The sequence below is a fragment of the Enoplosus armatus genome, chromosome 4 (genome assembly GCF_043641665.1).
Source record: "Enoplosus armatus isolate fEnoArm2 chromosome 4, fEnoArm2.hap1, whole genome shotgun sequence".
In the NCBI taxonomy this organism is placed as follows: Eukaryota; Metazoa; Chordata; class Actinopteri; order Centrarchiformes; family Enoplosidae; genus Enoplosus; species Enoplosus armatus.
The window spans coordinates 27,517,836-27,535,483 of record NC_092183.1 but is presented as its reverse complement, the minus strand read 5'-3'; the positions used below and the strand labels follow the sequence as shown (position 1 = coordinate 27,535,483).

Genomic DNA, 17,648 nt, shown 5'->3' with positions numbered 1-17,648 from the left:
GTCACCTACACACTGTAGTCCACATGGGCATGAAGTGAATGTGCTTGTTTCCATTTGACATATCATATAATGGCTGCCAGGAAGCTAAAGCTGGTACTGTTACCTGCTGGTCGCTGTGTAATTCTTTACAAAAGCAGGGAGTAATTGTCTTGATTCCATACAATGAATTAGACCCTTTGATAGTCTTGTGCTGCATGCATGGTTCTACACACTGTACGCGTCTATGGCTGCTATTCCCGCGCACTCCATGTGGTTTATTTCTATCTAAGAACTATGTAAAGAAAATCAGATATGGGCCACAAGAGATGAGGCAGTAAAGCATCTTTTACTTCCTGTGTGAATGCAGAAGGGACGTTGTACATTTGCCTGAGCCTGGTGGGCTTCACGGCTCTGTGGGAGGCAGTGGCGTTGGGGTGAGTCCCCTCAGGGGTCCTCCTAACTGTGTGATTCAGCTCAGTTTACACGGCGGCAGATTGCCCAAACAGAGAACGGTTTGGCCTCGCTCCAGCATCCACAGCAAGTGTTCTCCTACAGAGAAAGCAGCCGTAATTTAAATGCCGCATAAAGATTTGGAGCAGCTTGCTGCCTCGGTTCTAAATGACTGTACTTATGACGGCTGTAATTCATCGGCTTTATGGTTTATTGGATGTACTCTGACAGAAAAAGTATGATTGGACTTTACTGTAAACATGCCTCCCCTCTGCCAGTGGGCTTTGAAATGAGATCGGTCCGTGGCAGATGGGGAAGCAGAAGATTGTTCGCTATGTAGATGCACCACCCCTGTTGTTTTGGTGGAGCAGCTTTGGCTCACAGCTGTGTTTTCCCTCCGTGTCTGAGTGGGTTTTCCTCCCACAGTGCAGAAACATGCCGGTTAGGTGGATTATAAACTCCAAACTACCTGTAGGTGTGGGGTAGGGTGCTTCTCTCCCAATGCATGCTGGGATAGGCTCCAGATAAATGCTTTTAAGAATGGGTCACAAAGGGCAGGCTACAGCTTCTACAGAGAAGAAAGGGTGTAATGTCTGTTTTTGGCCACAAGAGGTCAGTGTTGTACCATTGTAGGCTCCTGTTGAATGCTATAGAAAATCATGGGTTGTGGCTTTTTTTTTATATACTGTGGACCTGAAGTGCAGCTTATATTTTGTGATTTAAAATAACCCATAAAAAAACTGCTTTTAGACCCTTTCTTAGAGAAACTACAGAACATACAAGTGTTTAGTTGAATAGACGCTTTTCCAAAAATATACAGTATGTATAATAGATCAGTTGAAATAATCAGTATTTCATAGAATTTTCAGGTCTTGTCAAAATGCGAAGAGGCTGTTTGGACTTATGACCTCAGTGTTTCTAACATCTGGGCTGTTGTCCTGCTACTAGAATGCTCTATTAGAGTACCAATGAGTGCCTAACCTGATGAAGAAGAAAGAACAAGTGCTAAGTCAAAGGCATCTGGCAGTAGTGGAAAGTAACACAGCACATTTACTCCTGTACTGTAACTTTGATGTATTTGTACTTTACCTGTGTATTTGAATTTAATGCCACTTTAACCTTCTACTCCACTACTTTTTAGGCTGATATGGTTTTCAAAGTTTTGTATAGTTTGTGGACAGCTGTGGCTCAGGTCGTCTCGTATCAAAATCTAGTAATAAGACTTTATTTTAGTTTATATTGTGTTCACTCAGCACCTATTCCTAAAATAAGGTTGTGTGAAGCTGGGGCCATGTGTTGTTCATACTGTTTGCTCTGACACTGATGGCAAAAGGCAACTTGCACAGTGCACAGAGGACTGTTGGTTGGGGGCCATTAATAGGCGCCCAACAACATATTCTTAACTGGTTAATCCAGCCATGCATCCTGGACAATCGTGGGGATTTTATAAATACTAAGTTCATGTGTTTCAAACCCCTTCAACGCATCCCATTCTCCTCTCAAAATACTCCTAAAAACATACATATTTAAACAAGATTTTATTTCCCAGTATGAATATCTACATGCTGGTTAAGGTAGTCCAAATATTGGAATCTGCCTATAAAGTACCCACCATGGGTACATTTTTAATTGTATAATGTTAACATTAAGATATAACATGGTAGGGACGGTGGGGATATGGCCCCTTCCACTTTTCTGATTACCTACCTCACCACTAATTTGATAGTAATTGCATATGTGTCTAAATCAAAGTTAGCCCCGTCACGTTCCCTCTGGATGAGAAATAGAGTTTCTGTTGGTGCTTGTTGGCTTTGCCCCCGTCTCCTTCACATGCAGCGATGTGACGGCTGGAGTGCCCTTTGAATCAGAAAGAGCTCAGTCAGAGGAGCGAGCTGGAGACGGTCCAGGCTGCAATCATGAGGTCATGGTGCTGATATCAAATGAGACGCGTTGGTTGTTCAGTGATAGGAAACACACAGCTGTCCTGGGCCGGGCCAACTCACTGCAGACCAGGAACTGTAATAGTCCTGCTAAGGTTAGCACTGTACAAACAGTTAGGCATATTAACGTTATACTAGAAGCTAGTACGCTTGGCTAACATTAACTGTCCTTGTTCTCCTCATGTCGGAATTATACTAAATCCCTCTGATGTAATTGGTAAAAAACAATTTATCCCACGTGAAAGACACAATCAAACCTATACCCTTGCGTGCACTTTCCTCTGATAATGAAAATAAAATGAATATAAACCACACTGAACAGCAAAGGTTTGGTTGCTCCGTAACTCAGACCTTTATTATAGCTTAACACACAAAGCACACTGTTTCTTACGCTCAGTTCAAGTATACTGTTAGTATACATAATGTAGCTGTTCAACATGTACTGTGCCCTCAGAAAACAGAGGGCCAGTTTGATAGCACCATTATAAAAAGTACCATAAAATAGGATTCACACACGCTATTGTACGAAACGTAATCTTTAGTAAGTAGACTGTAAACTGTAAAAAAACAAAAAAAAACAAAACAACTTCAATAACAGTTAAAGTTACTCGTGTTTTGAAAAAGACACAGGGAGAAATGCTCTTCTGTTTCTGTTTCCTTGTCCATGGAAAGCAGTGAGAGGAAATGGCTGAAGCCTTCCTTTATTTGAGAGCATGCAACTGTAGAACAGTCCTATGAGCTGACACTGGCAGTGGAAGGCCTACGACACACTTCAGGAACATATAGATATGAGTTTTAAATGTATTAATCAGTTAATATTTTATTATTCGAAGGAAGACAAATGACAGGGACGCAGACACACAAAGTAAACAAACTTGCTCCGGTAACTGTAGCTTACAAGCCAAGGACAGACAGCAATTTGTTAGCAGCGGTGTTGCTAAGTTTTTAAGCTGTAAAATGTGCTACAGCTGACAAGCTAGTTAGCTGCCTACCCTGCAAACCGCCCTGCTGGTTAGTCGCTCGTTCAGCTAAGCTAAGGTCCATGCCTGTACAGTAGATAGGAAGAAGACGTTGGAATAAGAAAGCTAGAAAGCTAATGTGAGGAAGTCTTTCGTGTTGTTTCTGGCTGTTAGCATACGATAGATGATTTTTCTGGTTTAAGGCCTGGTCACACCAGAGAGTGGTACAGCACAATTAGTCCGTGCATCTTAATATTTGAAATATTTGGTTCTAGGAGTATAGTGACTGTACTCTCAGAGTTGGTTGGTGTGCTGCTGTAGCTGCCTGGTGAGCTAACCGCTAACGCTCTAGTCAGTCACAGCTCCCCGGAGATTCTCTTTATTTTCTCTCTACTGTTATGTTCACTGCCCCCTGGCATTTTGTTCACAATTTTACACCATCTCATTCAATAAATAGGTTACTGAAGAGGGAAAATAATGAAAAAAATAAGCTAACAGCCGCTAATGTCAGTAAAAACTAATAACGGTCAGTTAGCCAACTCATACGCTTATTAGCTTAGCACGGTCTCTAACAGGATAGTAAGTTCATATGGTTTATTCAAAAGATGTATTTGCACCATCGACTATTGTCTCATTAAACAATTGTTAAATGGTGGGGGGGGGTAAATAAAACTGAATGGTGCAACACAGCTAATTAGCTACGATAGCTTCCTCCATTTTGGACTCTATGGCTCTCCATCCCCTTAAAGGTCAGCACTGTTTTAAAGATGGCAAATTTGCAGGTCAAAGTTCACCACCGAGTTAATTTCGGTTGGACTTAAAGTGATATTTTCGAACAAATCTGCCATTTGCTCACAGTGTCATTTCAGCATGACATGGTTAAACATTCGAGCATAGTTATTTGGGAAATTATATGACACAACTTCTGATGACACTTGCCAAAAAAAGACTATCAGACTGAAAAGCAGTGTTTCACTGTCCTGTCTGGTGGAAAGTTTCAAGTCAGAAGTGAGTCGTGTCCTACCAGTAACTGCACCCTGTGGTTATGTCACGGTGTACTGACACACCCTGAAGTACACTTCTACATCACTGCGGCAAGATGAGAGATGAGATGAGTTTTACAGTGTGTTAAATTGCTTTTTAAAGATGGCAGATGAATATAGGATTTTTTTTGTAAAGGCCCTAAACAAGGAGAAAAGAAACATGAGGTCTCATTTTAGCTTCAAAGGCAAAATATTGCTACATATCTTAAAGAAAGAAGAGTTATGAATATATCAGAACAACAAGACAATGTCCGGGAGCTGAAACTGATCTCAGTCAGTTTGAAAAAGCTTCCCCAACTTACTAAATTTTGCACAATGACTGGAAGGCTATACAACAGTGCTGGTCAAAACTAAAAACCTGTTAGATAATGCACACTAATGTTAATTATAGATAAATCTGTGAGAAAAAAATTCACCCAAATTATTATTTTTTTTCTGGACTGAGATTGCAATGTGACTTCCTTCAGGCTTTATGCAAAGAAACAGTCTTGTCCATGTAGTTTCCAGAGCAACTTCAGAGAGTATATGCTCCAGTTATTAAAAAAAATTAGTTTTGGGGCAGTTTAAGGCACTTCAGCATGTAACGTTTCAGCCTGGTGGTGAGCACTTGCAATTGGTGACGAACGGGCTGTTTGCTTTTTGAGGACTTGCTAGTGCCACAGCTTGAACTCCTCAGTGAAGATGTGAAACGTGTTCCTTCAGCTTAAATAACTGACATGCAAAAGAAACGCTCAGTCTGCCTGAGTAACACAAACTCAGTGTATGTGGACTTTAGTGTGTAAGAGGCACTTTATGAAACCAGTGAGAAGTGGTAGAATACTGCATTTATTTCCAAACACAGGCTGCTGGTGCCGTTATCGATGATTCCTCTCAATCCTCGGGCGACCTGGCACCGACATCCGAACTCTCCGGGGGCTTTGCTTTAAACAAAAAGCGCTGCAGCAGGGTTCTGTTAAAGTGCTGCACTTCAAAGAAGACACATTCTTGGTGACATTCTCCAATGCTGTTGCACCTTGTGTAAAACACCCTGCCACTTCCCAGCAGGGTTATTTCATCACTCATTCAAACCAAAAAAAGTGACAGGGCTCGCGGAGTGCTTCACTGTTCTCTTGATCTTAACCAGGGGAAGACTGGTAGTGTTAGTAAGGCTGTAGCTGCCTATGTTTGGACAGGAGGGGGGATCAAATATTCTTTCTACTGGGGGGGGGGGGGGGGGGTGTGTGAAAGAAAGCTGCTGCCTCATGGATGAGGGAGCATATAAAAAGTTGGTTTGACCAGGGCAGGGCTGGCAGGAGGAATCCACCACAGATGGAGATGTGTCGTGGTCGGTGGGTTTCAGATGGTCTCCCTGCCGGCGGGGGGGCGACGGCCTGTCGACTCCTCTCCTCTGCTTTGCCTTTACCTGTGGGTCACCTGGTTGTTGAGGAGGCCTGGGAACGTCTGTTCTGTTTCAGTGCTTAATGAGCCACCTGGCAGAGACAGACAGTGACCACTGATCAAGTTCTATATTGTCTCTCATGGCTGCTAGCAATAATACTGTAATATATGTATAATACTAGAAGCTTCTTTCTTGACTTAAATAAAATAATCCTTACTTGCAAGCTTTTTCAAGAGCTCTCAACCGCATTCCACAGTCTTCATCAGAGCATGGAGTCATACTAAGACTAGACTAAGGTTATAATCTCCTCTTATCATAAGACCAAAGTTTCACGCAAGTCATGTGACGACAACTGAAGCGACTCCATGATAACTGAGGAAACTCCCGTCTGCCTGATGAAGACCATGAAACGTGGCTGACAGCTAGTGCGTTGACCTTGAGTTGAAACTGTTCTGTCAAATACAATTTCTTTTTTAATATCATTTATATATATATATATACAATTTCAAATACGTTGTAAATAAATATTGTTAAAAAAAGTAAAGTAAGCAAAAGTATTGAACAAATTGCACAATTTCACAAATAGTTCAAAGTTACATTGACCCCCCCCCCCCCCCGAACATAAACACTACTTATACGTTATATTAACGTACATCACCCCTGTCCCCCCTGCGTTACATTAACGCACCCACCCCCTACTGGACACTTTACTTTATTCTTGTCACTGCACTGTTGTTATTTATCTTATCTTATTTTTATTTTTATTCTTATTCTTATTTTAGCTTTTATATTCTACTTATTTGTTATCAAAACAATAGCACCTTCAGACCACAGCAAATTCCTTGTAATGTATGTTACTTGACAATAAACAGTTTCTGATTCTGATTCTGAAGTTAAACTTTCAGCCACTGCTCCTTTCAGACAGTGTTCAGCTTCGATTTTTAGGTTGTTTTTTTTTTGACAACATCTGACAACATTTCATTTTGAGTAAGAATGTAAAACTTAAACGATATAATAATTATTACATATATAATATAATACGTTTTGTTTGTTTCGGCCACCACTCAGACTACTGGTGCAATGCATTGGCATGTATTTTGTGTTCTTAAAACTCACTGTTTCGTTCCACATGACCCCTACAATGCACTAAAATTGCGTTAAGTACTTATTAATGACATCAATTCTTGGATGATCCATATTAAAAGGACAGTAGATGTTACAGATATTCCTCCATATCATTTGCGAGCTCTTACCATTGTGGCAGCTGTACATCCACACACGATGGCCGTCGTATCGACATCTGCATTTCATGATGTTGTTGCTGTAGTCCGACTCGGGCACTTCATAGTTTGGATTAATGACTATCTGTGAGACGGGAGGACACGAACAGGTCAGGGACGGCCGTGAAAGGCTGCAGCGTGTCTTTGTATAGAGACAGAAGAACAAACGGAACACGGGACAATGTTACCTGGAAAATGTAATCTCCAGGTTTGATGTCAGTTATGTCGATCCACTGGCAGTCGATGTCGTGCCGGTAGGTGTCCCAGCAGCCCACGGTGATACCCTGCTCCCCAAAGTTAGCACACTCGTACCTCTTTTCAATACCTGCAACAAAACCATGTGGGAAAAAAAGAAAAGAGTGTTTTTGCCACACTTGTGAAAAGTAACAGCTTGTTCCCATCTTGAAATTGAAGTAGGAATCCTATTGTTGCTTCTCACCTTCATCACACTCTGAGTCCTCCAGGCAAAAACTTGCTTTGTGTCCCTCTGCCACTTTGGTCCCATTCAGGGTGAACAGGTCATAGAGCGTAAACACCTCCATGCTGTGATAATGCCTGCGCACACAGACAGAAACGTGGTTTTACAAACCTAGCCAGGCTGAAAATGCAGTACAAGAATAGCACTTCTTGTTGTCTACTGCAGCTCGAGCTGAAGAAAATGTTCTTTCAAATAAGACAATCGCACATAGGAAACCTGTAATCCACAACAAAATGGTTTGATTTTGGCCTGAGACGCTCCACAACCACAAAAATGTGGGACTTTTTGCGGCACTATGTACAGTAGCTTTAGCTTACAGTGCACAGTCAATTACAGGGCGGCAGAACATATGGAGGGGAAAAGTGCTCCAGAAACACGGCATGATGGCAGCTGAGTCATCTCTCTTTCCTTGAATTAAGTCTAATTTGAGATGTCATTTGTGAATCACTCCAACGTCTCCTTCAGTTATGTCGGAAAAACAACGTTTTGTGTGGAACAAAGTTCGAAGGATGCTTGTGCTATCTAATGAAACTGTGATTTATGTGTTTGGAATACACACTGGTTACAACTGCTTATGCAAATTATCTGTGTCTGTGATTAACAGAGCTATTGTCTGATAAATGTTTCTAAAGATATGAATCTGCCTGCCACCGTTTCCCACAGGGCACACATGCATTTCACTTTTTTAAATATAAACTCTTCCCATCACTGCAAGTATTGAATTGAAACATTTTATTAGTTTCTGTTAGTAGCCCGTCCATCATGCAACTCCCCCTAAAAAAAGTGCCATTTATACATTTCTGCTTATGTGCTGATTAAAGTAACAACATATAATGTGTTTTAGAGGTGCTGGTTGGCACGTTATTGAACTTTGGAGAAAGCCAGGCTAGCGGTTTCCCCCTGCTTCCAGTCTTTATGCTAAGCTAGGCTAATCGCCTCCTGGCTCCAGCTCTGTAAGTATCGCACAGAGGCGAGGGCGGTATCAATCTTCTCATCCGACTCTCGTAACGATATCCATAACCATATTTTCCAAATGTTGAACTATTCCTGAAGCAGAATGCAAAACATTCCTCTGGAGGTTTAACAGAATGACACAAAGATTGCTACTGTGGAATGAACATACAATGAGATCAGGGCATATAAAAAGAGTCCTTGAACTCTTTGACACTGACCTGTGGCAGTCGTGCCACACCCAAGAGTGCCTGCCGGCTTTGGGCCGGAAGTCAGACTGGCCGTTGTTGTGGATCTGGGAGGAGAAGCGCAGCAGGCGGCGGTAGGAGTTAGCCGGCACCTGGTTGGAGGAGGAGGACAGACAGTTCTCCTCGTACGCGCACTGCAGCATGAACATGGGCCTGTCCTCCATGTAGGTGGTCTGCTCCACCACCTGAGGGTTCAGCACCAGGTCAGGAGCCGCTGTGGACGGGAGGACAGGAGGGGGAAAAAAAAGCAGACGGAGACAAAACTTATTTAGAAACACGGAGGAGTGGCTCGTGTCGAGTAGATGAGCGGTTTCTGTTTCAAACCGCAGAGCCCTCTTTTGATCCGGGGAGGGATGTTGGAGTTGCAGTTATGCAAACATTCCTCCAGAGGCAGAAATCATTTCATTTGTTGAATTAAAACTCAACATGCAGAGCAGAAGAGTCACAGCTTCTCAGTGTCAACATGTGAACTGACAAACTGAATGGCAAAGGCTCTTGTCAAAAGCATAACTAAAAGTGAAAACATCAATTAACTTCTTTTCTCTACTCATTCATTCATGACCATTCAACGTTCAGGATCTTAAAGGGGCAGCAGACACCTTTTTTACCTCTCAAAAGCATTCACCGTCAACAACATACGCATTTTGGGTTGTCTTACTCTCGGAGCAGGAGACTCCGGCGGCGTTGCGGCCGCCTCCTTTGGGGCAGCTGAGGTGGGCTCCGTGGTGCAGGCAGTGGGACAGGGACATCTCAGTACCGGAGCAGCGAACGCCGCTCATCACCACAGCGTCGGCACTCACCTCTCCTGGCCAATACCACGTCTCCTGGTGTGGAAAACACGAGCTGACATTAGGGTGTCGTCCACCTCCGACGCACTTTGATTCAATGCAACTCTTTCCGATTCCACACATATTCAGGGGTACGTTTAATCCCACAGACTTTTTCAAAAATGGCACATACTATAATCCACTTCAGATATGATCATGGTGCTTCACTGATCACAGCCAGTCGATGTGGTTTTAGTTTTATTTTGCAGGAGAACTTCTTACTTAAGCACCATGCTTATATCATTATTGCTTTCTTATTTTGTAACTTATACACTTATGTTATTGTCACCACTAGCACCTCGCTGGTATGGCACTAGAAGCAAATGATGGTCCATATTTATGCTTTAAAAAATACTAAAGAAAAAATCAATCCTAACTTATAAATGTTTTAGACATGTAGATCATTTATTTCAAGACAGCAACCATTTGGTCCCCTTATATCCTCTTTTTGAGGATATCAACGGGAATGTTCACAGTGATACCAAGAATTGTAGTGAAGACAGGTGATTCTCCACAGTGACCACTAGAGGGGCCTGTGTCTCCATGTCTCTAATATACATCTTTTGTGACATAACATTAGAGTACGTCATAGTAAATGCACCCCTATTACAACAGAGAGCCTTTCTCATTCCTGCCTCAAGGTAAACCTGACATCCTATAATCATACAGAAACCATTATTTTACAGTCTCCACTCATGAAGCTCTGCTCTCCTTTCCACGGCTCTGCAAACTCTTTCTACGGCTGTCAGTATGAAAAGAGGTGCATTTCACATTGTCTGCCAGTTTGAAAATGTCAATGAACTTTCATTTCCATTTTAATGTTGGTAGCAAATCTACATGAAAAATACAGCCATATACTTCCATGTATTACATAGCAGAAAGATAAATATAACAAATATAAGCAGGTACACAAAAAGTGTCTGAGCCAATGCCACCAGGACTGATCCAAAAAACCTTTCAAGAGAACATTAAACACTATACACACCGTTTGTTGTTGTTCTTAAACATATTTCATATTGACTTATTTCATAGGTTGTAACATTTGAACTGAAAGAAAAAGACAGTCCTGCTACGTTCAGAGCAAAGCCAAACAGGCTGACTTCCAACCCGCCGGCTGCTGTGACTCCTACCTGGAAAGCGTTGCTGGCGAAGCCCAGGCCCAGCTGCCTGCAGACCACCATGGCCTCCATGGTCCCCCAGCCGTCACTGCACACCGTCCCCCACACCAGAGAGCCGTTCTTCTCCATCAGCACCTCCACGCGGCCCTCATAGGGGTTACGGCCTCCACTCAGACGCAGCTACGGGCATGAAAAAAACACAAGAGGCTAAATCCACACTTTACTTTCACATGAATCTGTAATAGTATGAACAAGCTCATACTGATGGCTGTGATATAGATATATATGAGGTGGTCTACAGACCAAACGTGCATAAAAGACATGGAAAGACAAAATCTAGTCTCCAGTTGTAGTTGGTACTACAGATCTATTAAAATCATTCAAATACTATATTAAAAAAAAAGTAAAGATTTATGTGTGTGTGCATTAGAAGTGCTGTTCCGTTATGCAGGACGAACTGGTCCACATTGCATTTCGAGTGTGTGTTGCCGCAGTGTTTGACAGAAACAAAGCTGAGGCCCACCGACTCCTGGAAGCCCATAGCAGGGACGTTACATCTGACGGCCGCGTCCTCCTCATGGCTGCAGCCGAGAACCTCCTTGTTGAAGAAACACTCTGTGATGGACTTCTCAAATCCAGAGCACTCCACCTCATTCATATGCACCGGGCCCATACCTGAAAAACACGGACAAAAGAAACTGCTCGGAAAGGACGCTCGGGGTTTCTTTTTCGCTTCCCATTGAAACTGAGAGCGGAAAAAAACAAACCAAATGATTGTTATGGCTGATAGATGTGTTGTGTCTTGATTTCATTTCATTTCACCATTTCAAAATACAGCTCTGGGGTACAATCGAAAAACTTTTCGAGAGGAATAGTTTGCATTTTGGGCCAGCATGCAATTCTCCATAAATCCACAGCTAGTTAACTTTTTATTTTTAATCTGCTGCTGGCTGTAGCTTCATATTTAGCAAACAAACATTGGAGTGGTATCGATCTTTTCATCTGACTCTTGGCAAGAAAGTGAGTAAGTGCATTTGCCAAAATAAGAGGTTCTCTACTAATTATTTATTAATTAGGTTATCTGTATGCTTCACGTATGCTATGTGCTAATAAGACATGCCTTCATCTCTAATGATCTTGCTGTTTATTATGGTGTACTATTTCTGAGTTTTGTTTTTCTCTGTGAAGGGTTACAGAGAGCCACTGATGAGAACTCATGATGGAAAAATGATTTTGGAAAAGGAACATTTTCCGTGTCTAATGTTACTGGAATGTGCAGCATGTCCCTGTTTGTGAAGAAGGAAACATCGCCTGTTCAGAAGTACCATGCTGTATGTTTTTGCCGGTTATTGCTACACCCTGAGAGAAAAATGCACTTCCATAATGTATCCTGATGAAAGGTGAGCAAGGGCTTTAAAACACTGTATAACACTGCTGAGTGTGTAATTTAGAAGTGGGTCATTTTATTTGGGTGGAGGGTCCCAAACCTCCAAAACCTGCAGTAAAAGTCTCCATGCAGCTGGTGATAAAACCCTGCTGGTGCAGTCTGGGAAGAGACTCCCCAGTGGCTTCTTCTGGGCCTATCCTAAACCCCCAGGAAGCACATTCTTTGTCCTGTATTTTTTCAAAATAAAATGCCCACAAATTTCAAAAAGTGACACCTAATCTGGCAAACAAAGAAAAGAGAAATGTTGGAATGATTGCTATCAGGAGTTATTTTCAATTCATCTACCAGCACAGTTAATCTATTAAAGCAGGGTGAGAATAATCTCTGTGTGGTCACAAAAGTAAGCTTCTCTCTGTTGTCAGGGAAAGCTACTGGCTAACTGGCATCTGAACATTTTGATAATCAGCTGATCTAGCTATCCCCATTAGCCTACAATTTGGAGTTAAAGCTGCACAAATCAATATTTTAATATTATAATTTTTTATCTTATTTCATTTATTTATTGAGTCCAAAAATCTGGACGAATAAAACCAAAACTAGTTGTATTTAAACAAACCAGTTCTTATGTTTTGTATTCAAACTTTAAAGCGGCTCTAAGCAATATGTTTATGTCAACAATGGATGAAATGACTGTAAGTGATGTGAGAGCTGTCGCTTGTACTGACGAACCCATAGAGAATCATGGCCTGGATCTTCAGTTCCCCGCAGCTCTACGGAGCGTTTTTAGCCTCCTTCAGCTCAGTGTTTTGGCTTTCGGGCCCACAACTGTGCTGTTTTGGTTCACTCTCTGATCGACCTCTGACACAGCAGCTAGGGCAGCTGTTTGCAGCAAAGAAAAAGCTTTGAGAAACCCATTACACGCTGTCTGTCTGTTATTTGGTGCTGCGCAGGTAAAGTTAGCAACTAGCTGGTGAACATAGTGGAGCATTTAGCAGCTAAAGAGCCAGATATTTCCTTCAGGAGCTGGTGAAGACCGAAAACAGAGCTAAAGGGAACTTAAGCATTGGAATTACAGTTGTCAATAGATGAATTTAATAGATGGAACGTATTGCTAACATATTACCATAACACCTTTGTAATGCTGTATTGTCAATGACACCACCAATTGGCCCAAAACAGAATTCCACGTATAAAGAAATCCACGGCAACGGCAAGCCACATTTTATGCCACGACATCTGAACAGAGAGTAATGGGTTAGAGAGTTATCTTTCAGCACAAACACTTGTCTCTAACTTCCAAATGGAATACACAGGGATCTTCACAAATCCTTGCAGAAAGATACAAGCTCACACCAGCTCAGGAACGGACTCCCAGTCCTCACGGACCTGCACCACGTAGCTAATCCTGTTCCACCGAGTCAAATCACTTTTTACCATCAGGTCTGTGAGTTCATGATACTCTGCTTAGTGGCACACAGGGGCGATAGGAGGAGAGCGCTTAAAGGATAGAATTACTGCCTGAAATGTTTGGGATATGTGGTTTTGCTGCACAGTCATAACCTTCCATCCTGCACCGTGTAGGCAATATACATGGACAGTTGTTCCAGCAAGGAAAGTTTCAGGTCTACTTCAGGTGTGCTCAGCCCAGGCTGTTTATTTATGCTTTTCCCCACTTGTTGCATTACACAGCTAAAGAAGGTGTTGACTTAGAGTTGGAGTAGGGAGCAGCATCTGTTTTAGATTAGGCTTATCTTAATGTTTTAGTTAGATTCAAAAAGCCCTTTGTCATCCCTGCTGGGAAGCCCCCAGTTCTGAATGTGCAGCAGGGAGCGGCTGGAAAAGGAGTCCGTTGACTTTTCTTGCACAAACAACTGCGAAAATGTAAAATCCTGTATACCTTGTCCCAGGCGACCTCCAGACAGCGCTTCTATGGCCGTACCGAAGCCCAGCTCTCGACACACCACGGTGGCAGACAGCAGGCTCCAGTTGTCGTCACATATGGTGCCCCACTCTCCGTTTTTCAACACCTCCACCCGGCCCTCGCCTACGATGGCCCCACCACGAAGACGGACCAGCGGTTGCTGAAGAGGAAAAAAACGGAGACATTGTGAAAGGCATCGCTGTAAAACCTGTAACGCTCAAATTCTAAAACCACATATTTAGGTTATTCTGGTCCTTTCACAAATAACAGACTTTGCTTAAAGTTTGGAAGCTCCGCTCTTCCTTCTCTGTGATGAGAAAGCAGAGGCAGCAGGCTGGGTGGCTTCATGTTTATAGAACATGCTATTAATGCTGCTCTCCCATTAACTGTTTAGACGAACTGGAAGTGTTTCATTTTACAAGTAAACACATTAGTTTAATCGGACTTACTGCTATTTGTAAGTAAAGCCCAGATGTCTTAATGTGTGGGCCCTGTTACATCCTTCCTCCAGCTGTATACATCCTCCACATAGTGGCATGAACGTTAAAATCTTATGAAAGTATTCAGCGTCCAAATATGTGACAAATAATCCTATAAAACAAAACAGTAAAAAGGATAGCATCCATTACACTGGGATACATGTATTCCAGATATATATATCGTTTTGAAATAGAGCATGATTAAAGATTATCTGAACTATATAACACCAGCTGAATACAGTTTATACAGGAAGTACACAGGAATGTTTAACTATTGTTAAAGAAATAGGATGCTTGATTATAAAATACCAACTGTATCCACACTGAAGCTCATTGCTGAAATAGGACAGGAGGTGTCAGCTTTGACACCAAATGGTCAAGTATCTGGTTTTGGGATGCAATTCCGCTGAGTCAGACATGCTTGAGCACGCTGGAAGATTCGGGTCTTCTGGTTTCAGTTTCCAGTTCATCCCAAAGGAGATGGATGGCGTTTCAAACTGAGAAAACCATTTCTTTACGGACGCAGCTTTGCATTGTCATGTCATGAGGGCCTTCCTCAAACTGTCGCTTCCCTTATCTTGTAATGAGGTTTCTTGCCCAAAACCATCACCAACATCCCCAGACCAAACAGTCATTCAATGCACACCTGGTGAACAGCTGCATAGGAAAATGAAGTCATGCGCAAAAAATGGTTGAAACACCTTTTTATTTTTTTTTCAACATCCCCAGACCAAGACAGTATGTGAGTGTCCACATACGTTTGCAATAGCTGATACAACACCAAATCCCCTCCTAACTGAAGCACGTTTGAGATAGTTTCAAATGTGATGTCAAGGCTTTGCATGAGGTCCCTTCAGCTGCCACGGCTGCAAGACAAAAGCAAACATTTCAGCACATTCTCCATCCTGGATTCTCAGGTCTGAGCAGAGAACAAAGCAGAGAAATCGGCCTCTGTCTGAGCTTTCAACTGTCAACTGCATGGTCCTCTTTTGGAGCGACTCAATGTGTGAAAATGGCCCTAATGATGCAGTTTAACTGACTCTGGGCCCTCGCTTTGTGCTCAAGGACATTTGAGAAGAAGAAAAGTGAGCCGACACTGGCGTTGCTTCCTGGAGATCCATGTTTTTCCTTTCCCTGTCCCAAGAATTTTACTACATCGTGTCATCTTTTGAACCCCCGAGACGACGATAATTCATTTGGATGAGAAATGTCCAAAGGAGCCACAGCTGCAGTTCACAAAGTGACGCTGAGTAATGGACGTCGGCATTGGCTCGACGTCCAACCAAAACATTTCAGTCGCCCTCCCTCTACACGAGAGCCAATGACCTGACCTGAACTGAACTGAACTGAATCAGCACAGCTTCTTCCTATATCAGCTTTGTTTAACATTTCAGTTTATTGACCCCATCCGCAGACATCACACATATTTCATATTGCCACTGACAGGAGACAATACCAACTTCCTGTTACAGCGGCTCATTATACAAAGACAATTATTTCTTATTTGTCTAAAGTCTTTTTCATGTAGAGTAAGAACTGGAAAAGCCCCAGTCTTAATTTGTGGAGCCAAATGAATTAGTTGTGTGTTTTAGATTCAGAATATTCTAGATGATGACGACAGGCATTCATTATTTTAATGAGTTGTTTGGCGACTTCCATGGGGACTTTACCTCGTGCCGGAAGGCCTTCCTGAATCCTGCCATGGGTGTCGGGGCAAAGGCTCTGCCGGGCACGCAGCTCACCACCACGGGCAACCCTTCGACACAGGTCCCGTTGGACTTGAGTGATGTAGCCTGGCCCAGTTTACAGCTGGACAAATGGGCTTCATTGCCGGTGCAGTTCACAGAGTAGTCCCAGTAGGTGGGCTTTCTCCGGCGAGCAAACATCCTGGACGGGAGGAGGAGAGGGAAAGGAGATCAATAAGGTCTTTGAGGGGATGAGAGGTTAACCGTTTTAAACAAAAGGAGTTGGTGGAGACCAAGACAGAGCAAAAAAAAGAAAGTGATAATACGATGTATGGTACATGACCAGATATATGACTCCAAATCAAAGCTAATGTTGCTCTTTGTCTGCTTGATGTGTAAAAAGGCAACTGTCTGGCATGACAACTCGGAAGGCCATATGTCAATCATGTGTGTGATGTCTGTATTCCTTTTTTCAATTCATTTTAATACAGTTCTTTGATTTGTACCCTGAAATTTGTGTAGACAAATGTCTTATTTGACTAATTAGAATGCTTTACCTTCACCATAAAACTAGACAGGGGCAATGACATTTTCACATTGTATAATTAATACAAAAAGTGAGAGGCCTTCCATGTGAACTTGAACAAACTGAGGTTAATGACTCTTTCTGAGGTGCTACTCTCTTCCTCTCCATTTGTTAGTGAGCCCACATCGTGTAGCCTACTTAATGAGCCTCGTCTGCAGAACGGCCTGTCCCGTCCTTGTGTCTCATGTCTGAGGTGTACGTGAAAAAAGAAAGAAAGAAAACAAAACAAAAAAACGGATTAAAAATGGGACAGGCAGCATTTGTTTTTCATCTAGGAGCTGGCGAGTGGGAAGCTGCAGACTGGAAGCTATCCAAAGCTTCTAAGCCGCAGCCAGAGGACTGGCTCTGCTATCTCCTCGAATGCAATATGAACACAGCCATGATGCATATCAGTCAATGATTGAATAAACCGGTAGTCCCGAGGCTGTGAAAGTTGACTTGTTACTCTACACTACTAATTCTCGACGTAATGATAATGCACACAAGGTCGATCCATCGATTATACATGCCAACGTCAATATGTTTGTCATGGTTACTGCTACTCAGCCTGTGAAAACAGTTCTGAAAGAGCTTTGTCAAATCTGTAGCTCCAGTGACACTTGATGTGTCTCGGCTTGGGCTGCAAGTTTATAACAGAAAACCTCAGTTGCAAACTCGGTGCATGGATTTTGAAAGACAGGAATATTTACCGGGCAGGGAAATACTAAGGGCAAGTGTAGAGCAGTGGTCACTTTTTTTTTCCAGTAATGGGTGGTGCACAGGATTACAGTTAGAATTCAGTAATGTCTCCCCGGGAGTTATATGGGAGGCTTCATATCATGTTAGTGTACCGCAACGGCTGGATGTATGGGGAGGCAGCTAGCCTCTGCTAAAAGAGGAGGATACAGCGTCCAGTAACTCCAAAGTTCTGTCTTCACATTGTTTTCGTCTCGGCTGGCT

The 17,648-nt window shown here is 42.6% G+C and overlaps 1 protein-coding gene across 1 annotated transcript in view; it reads right to left on the bottom strand.

Annotated features, from left to right (window-relative positions):
- Nucleotides 1-5,659: 5,659 nt before the first annotated feature.
- loxl2b (lysyl oxidase-like 2b) overlaps nucleotides 5,660-17,648 on the bottom strand; it is a 28,915-nt gene continuing 16,926 nt past the window's right edge. The window contains exons 5-14 of the mRNA XM_070903942.1: nucleotides 16,109-16,325; nucleotides 13,936-14,119; nucleotides 11,175-11,326; nucleotides 10,664-10,831; nucleotides 9,365-9,530; nucleotides 8,680-8,920; nucleotides 7,469-7,584; nucleotides 7,218-7,354; nucleotides 7,003-7,114; nucleotides 5,660-5,840 (exon numbers count right to left, since the gene is read on the bottom strand). Of these exons, the coding sequence (XP_070760043.1) occupies nucleotides 5,770-5,840; nucleotides 7,003-7,114; nucleotides 7,218-7,354; nucleotides 7,469-7,584; nucleotides 8,680-8,920; nucleotides 9,365-9,530; nucleotides 10,664-10,831; nucleotides 11,175-11,326; nucleotides 13,936-14,119; nucleotides 16,109-16,325 (1,564 nt within the window). The 3' untranslated portion in view covers nucleotides 5,660-5,769. The remainder of the gene's footprint in view (nucleotides 5,841-7,002; nucleotides 7,115-7,217; nucleotides 7,355-7,468; nucleotides 7,585-8,679; nucleotides 8,921-9,364; nucleotides 9,531-10,663; nucleotides 10,832-11,174; nucleotides 11,327-13,935; nucleotides 14,120-16,108; nucleotides 16,326-17,648) is intronic.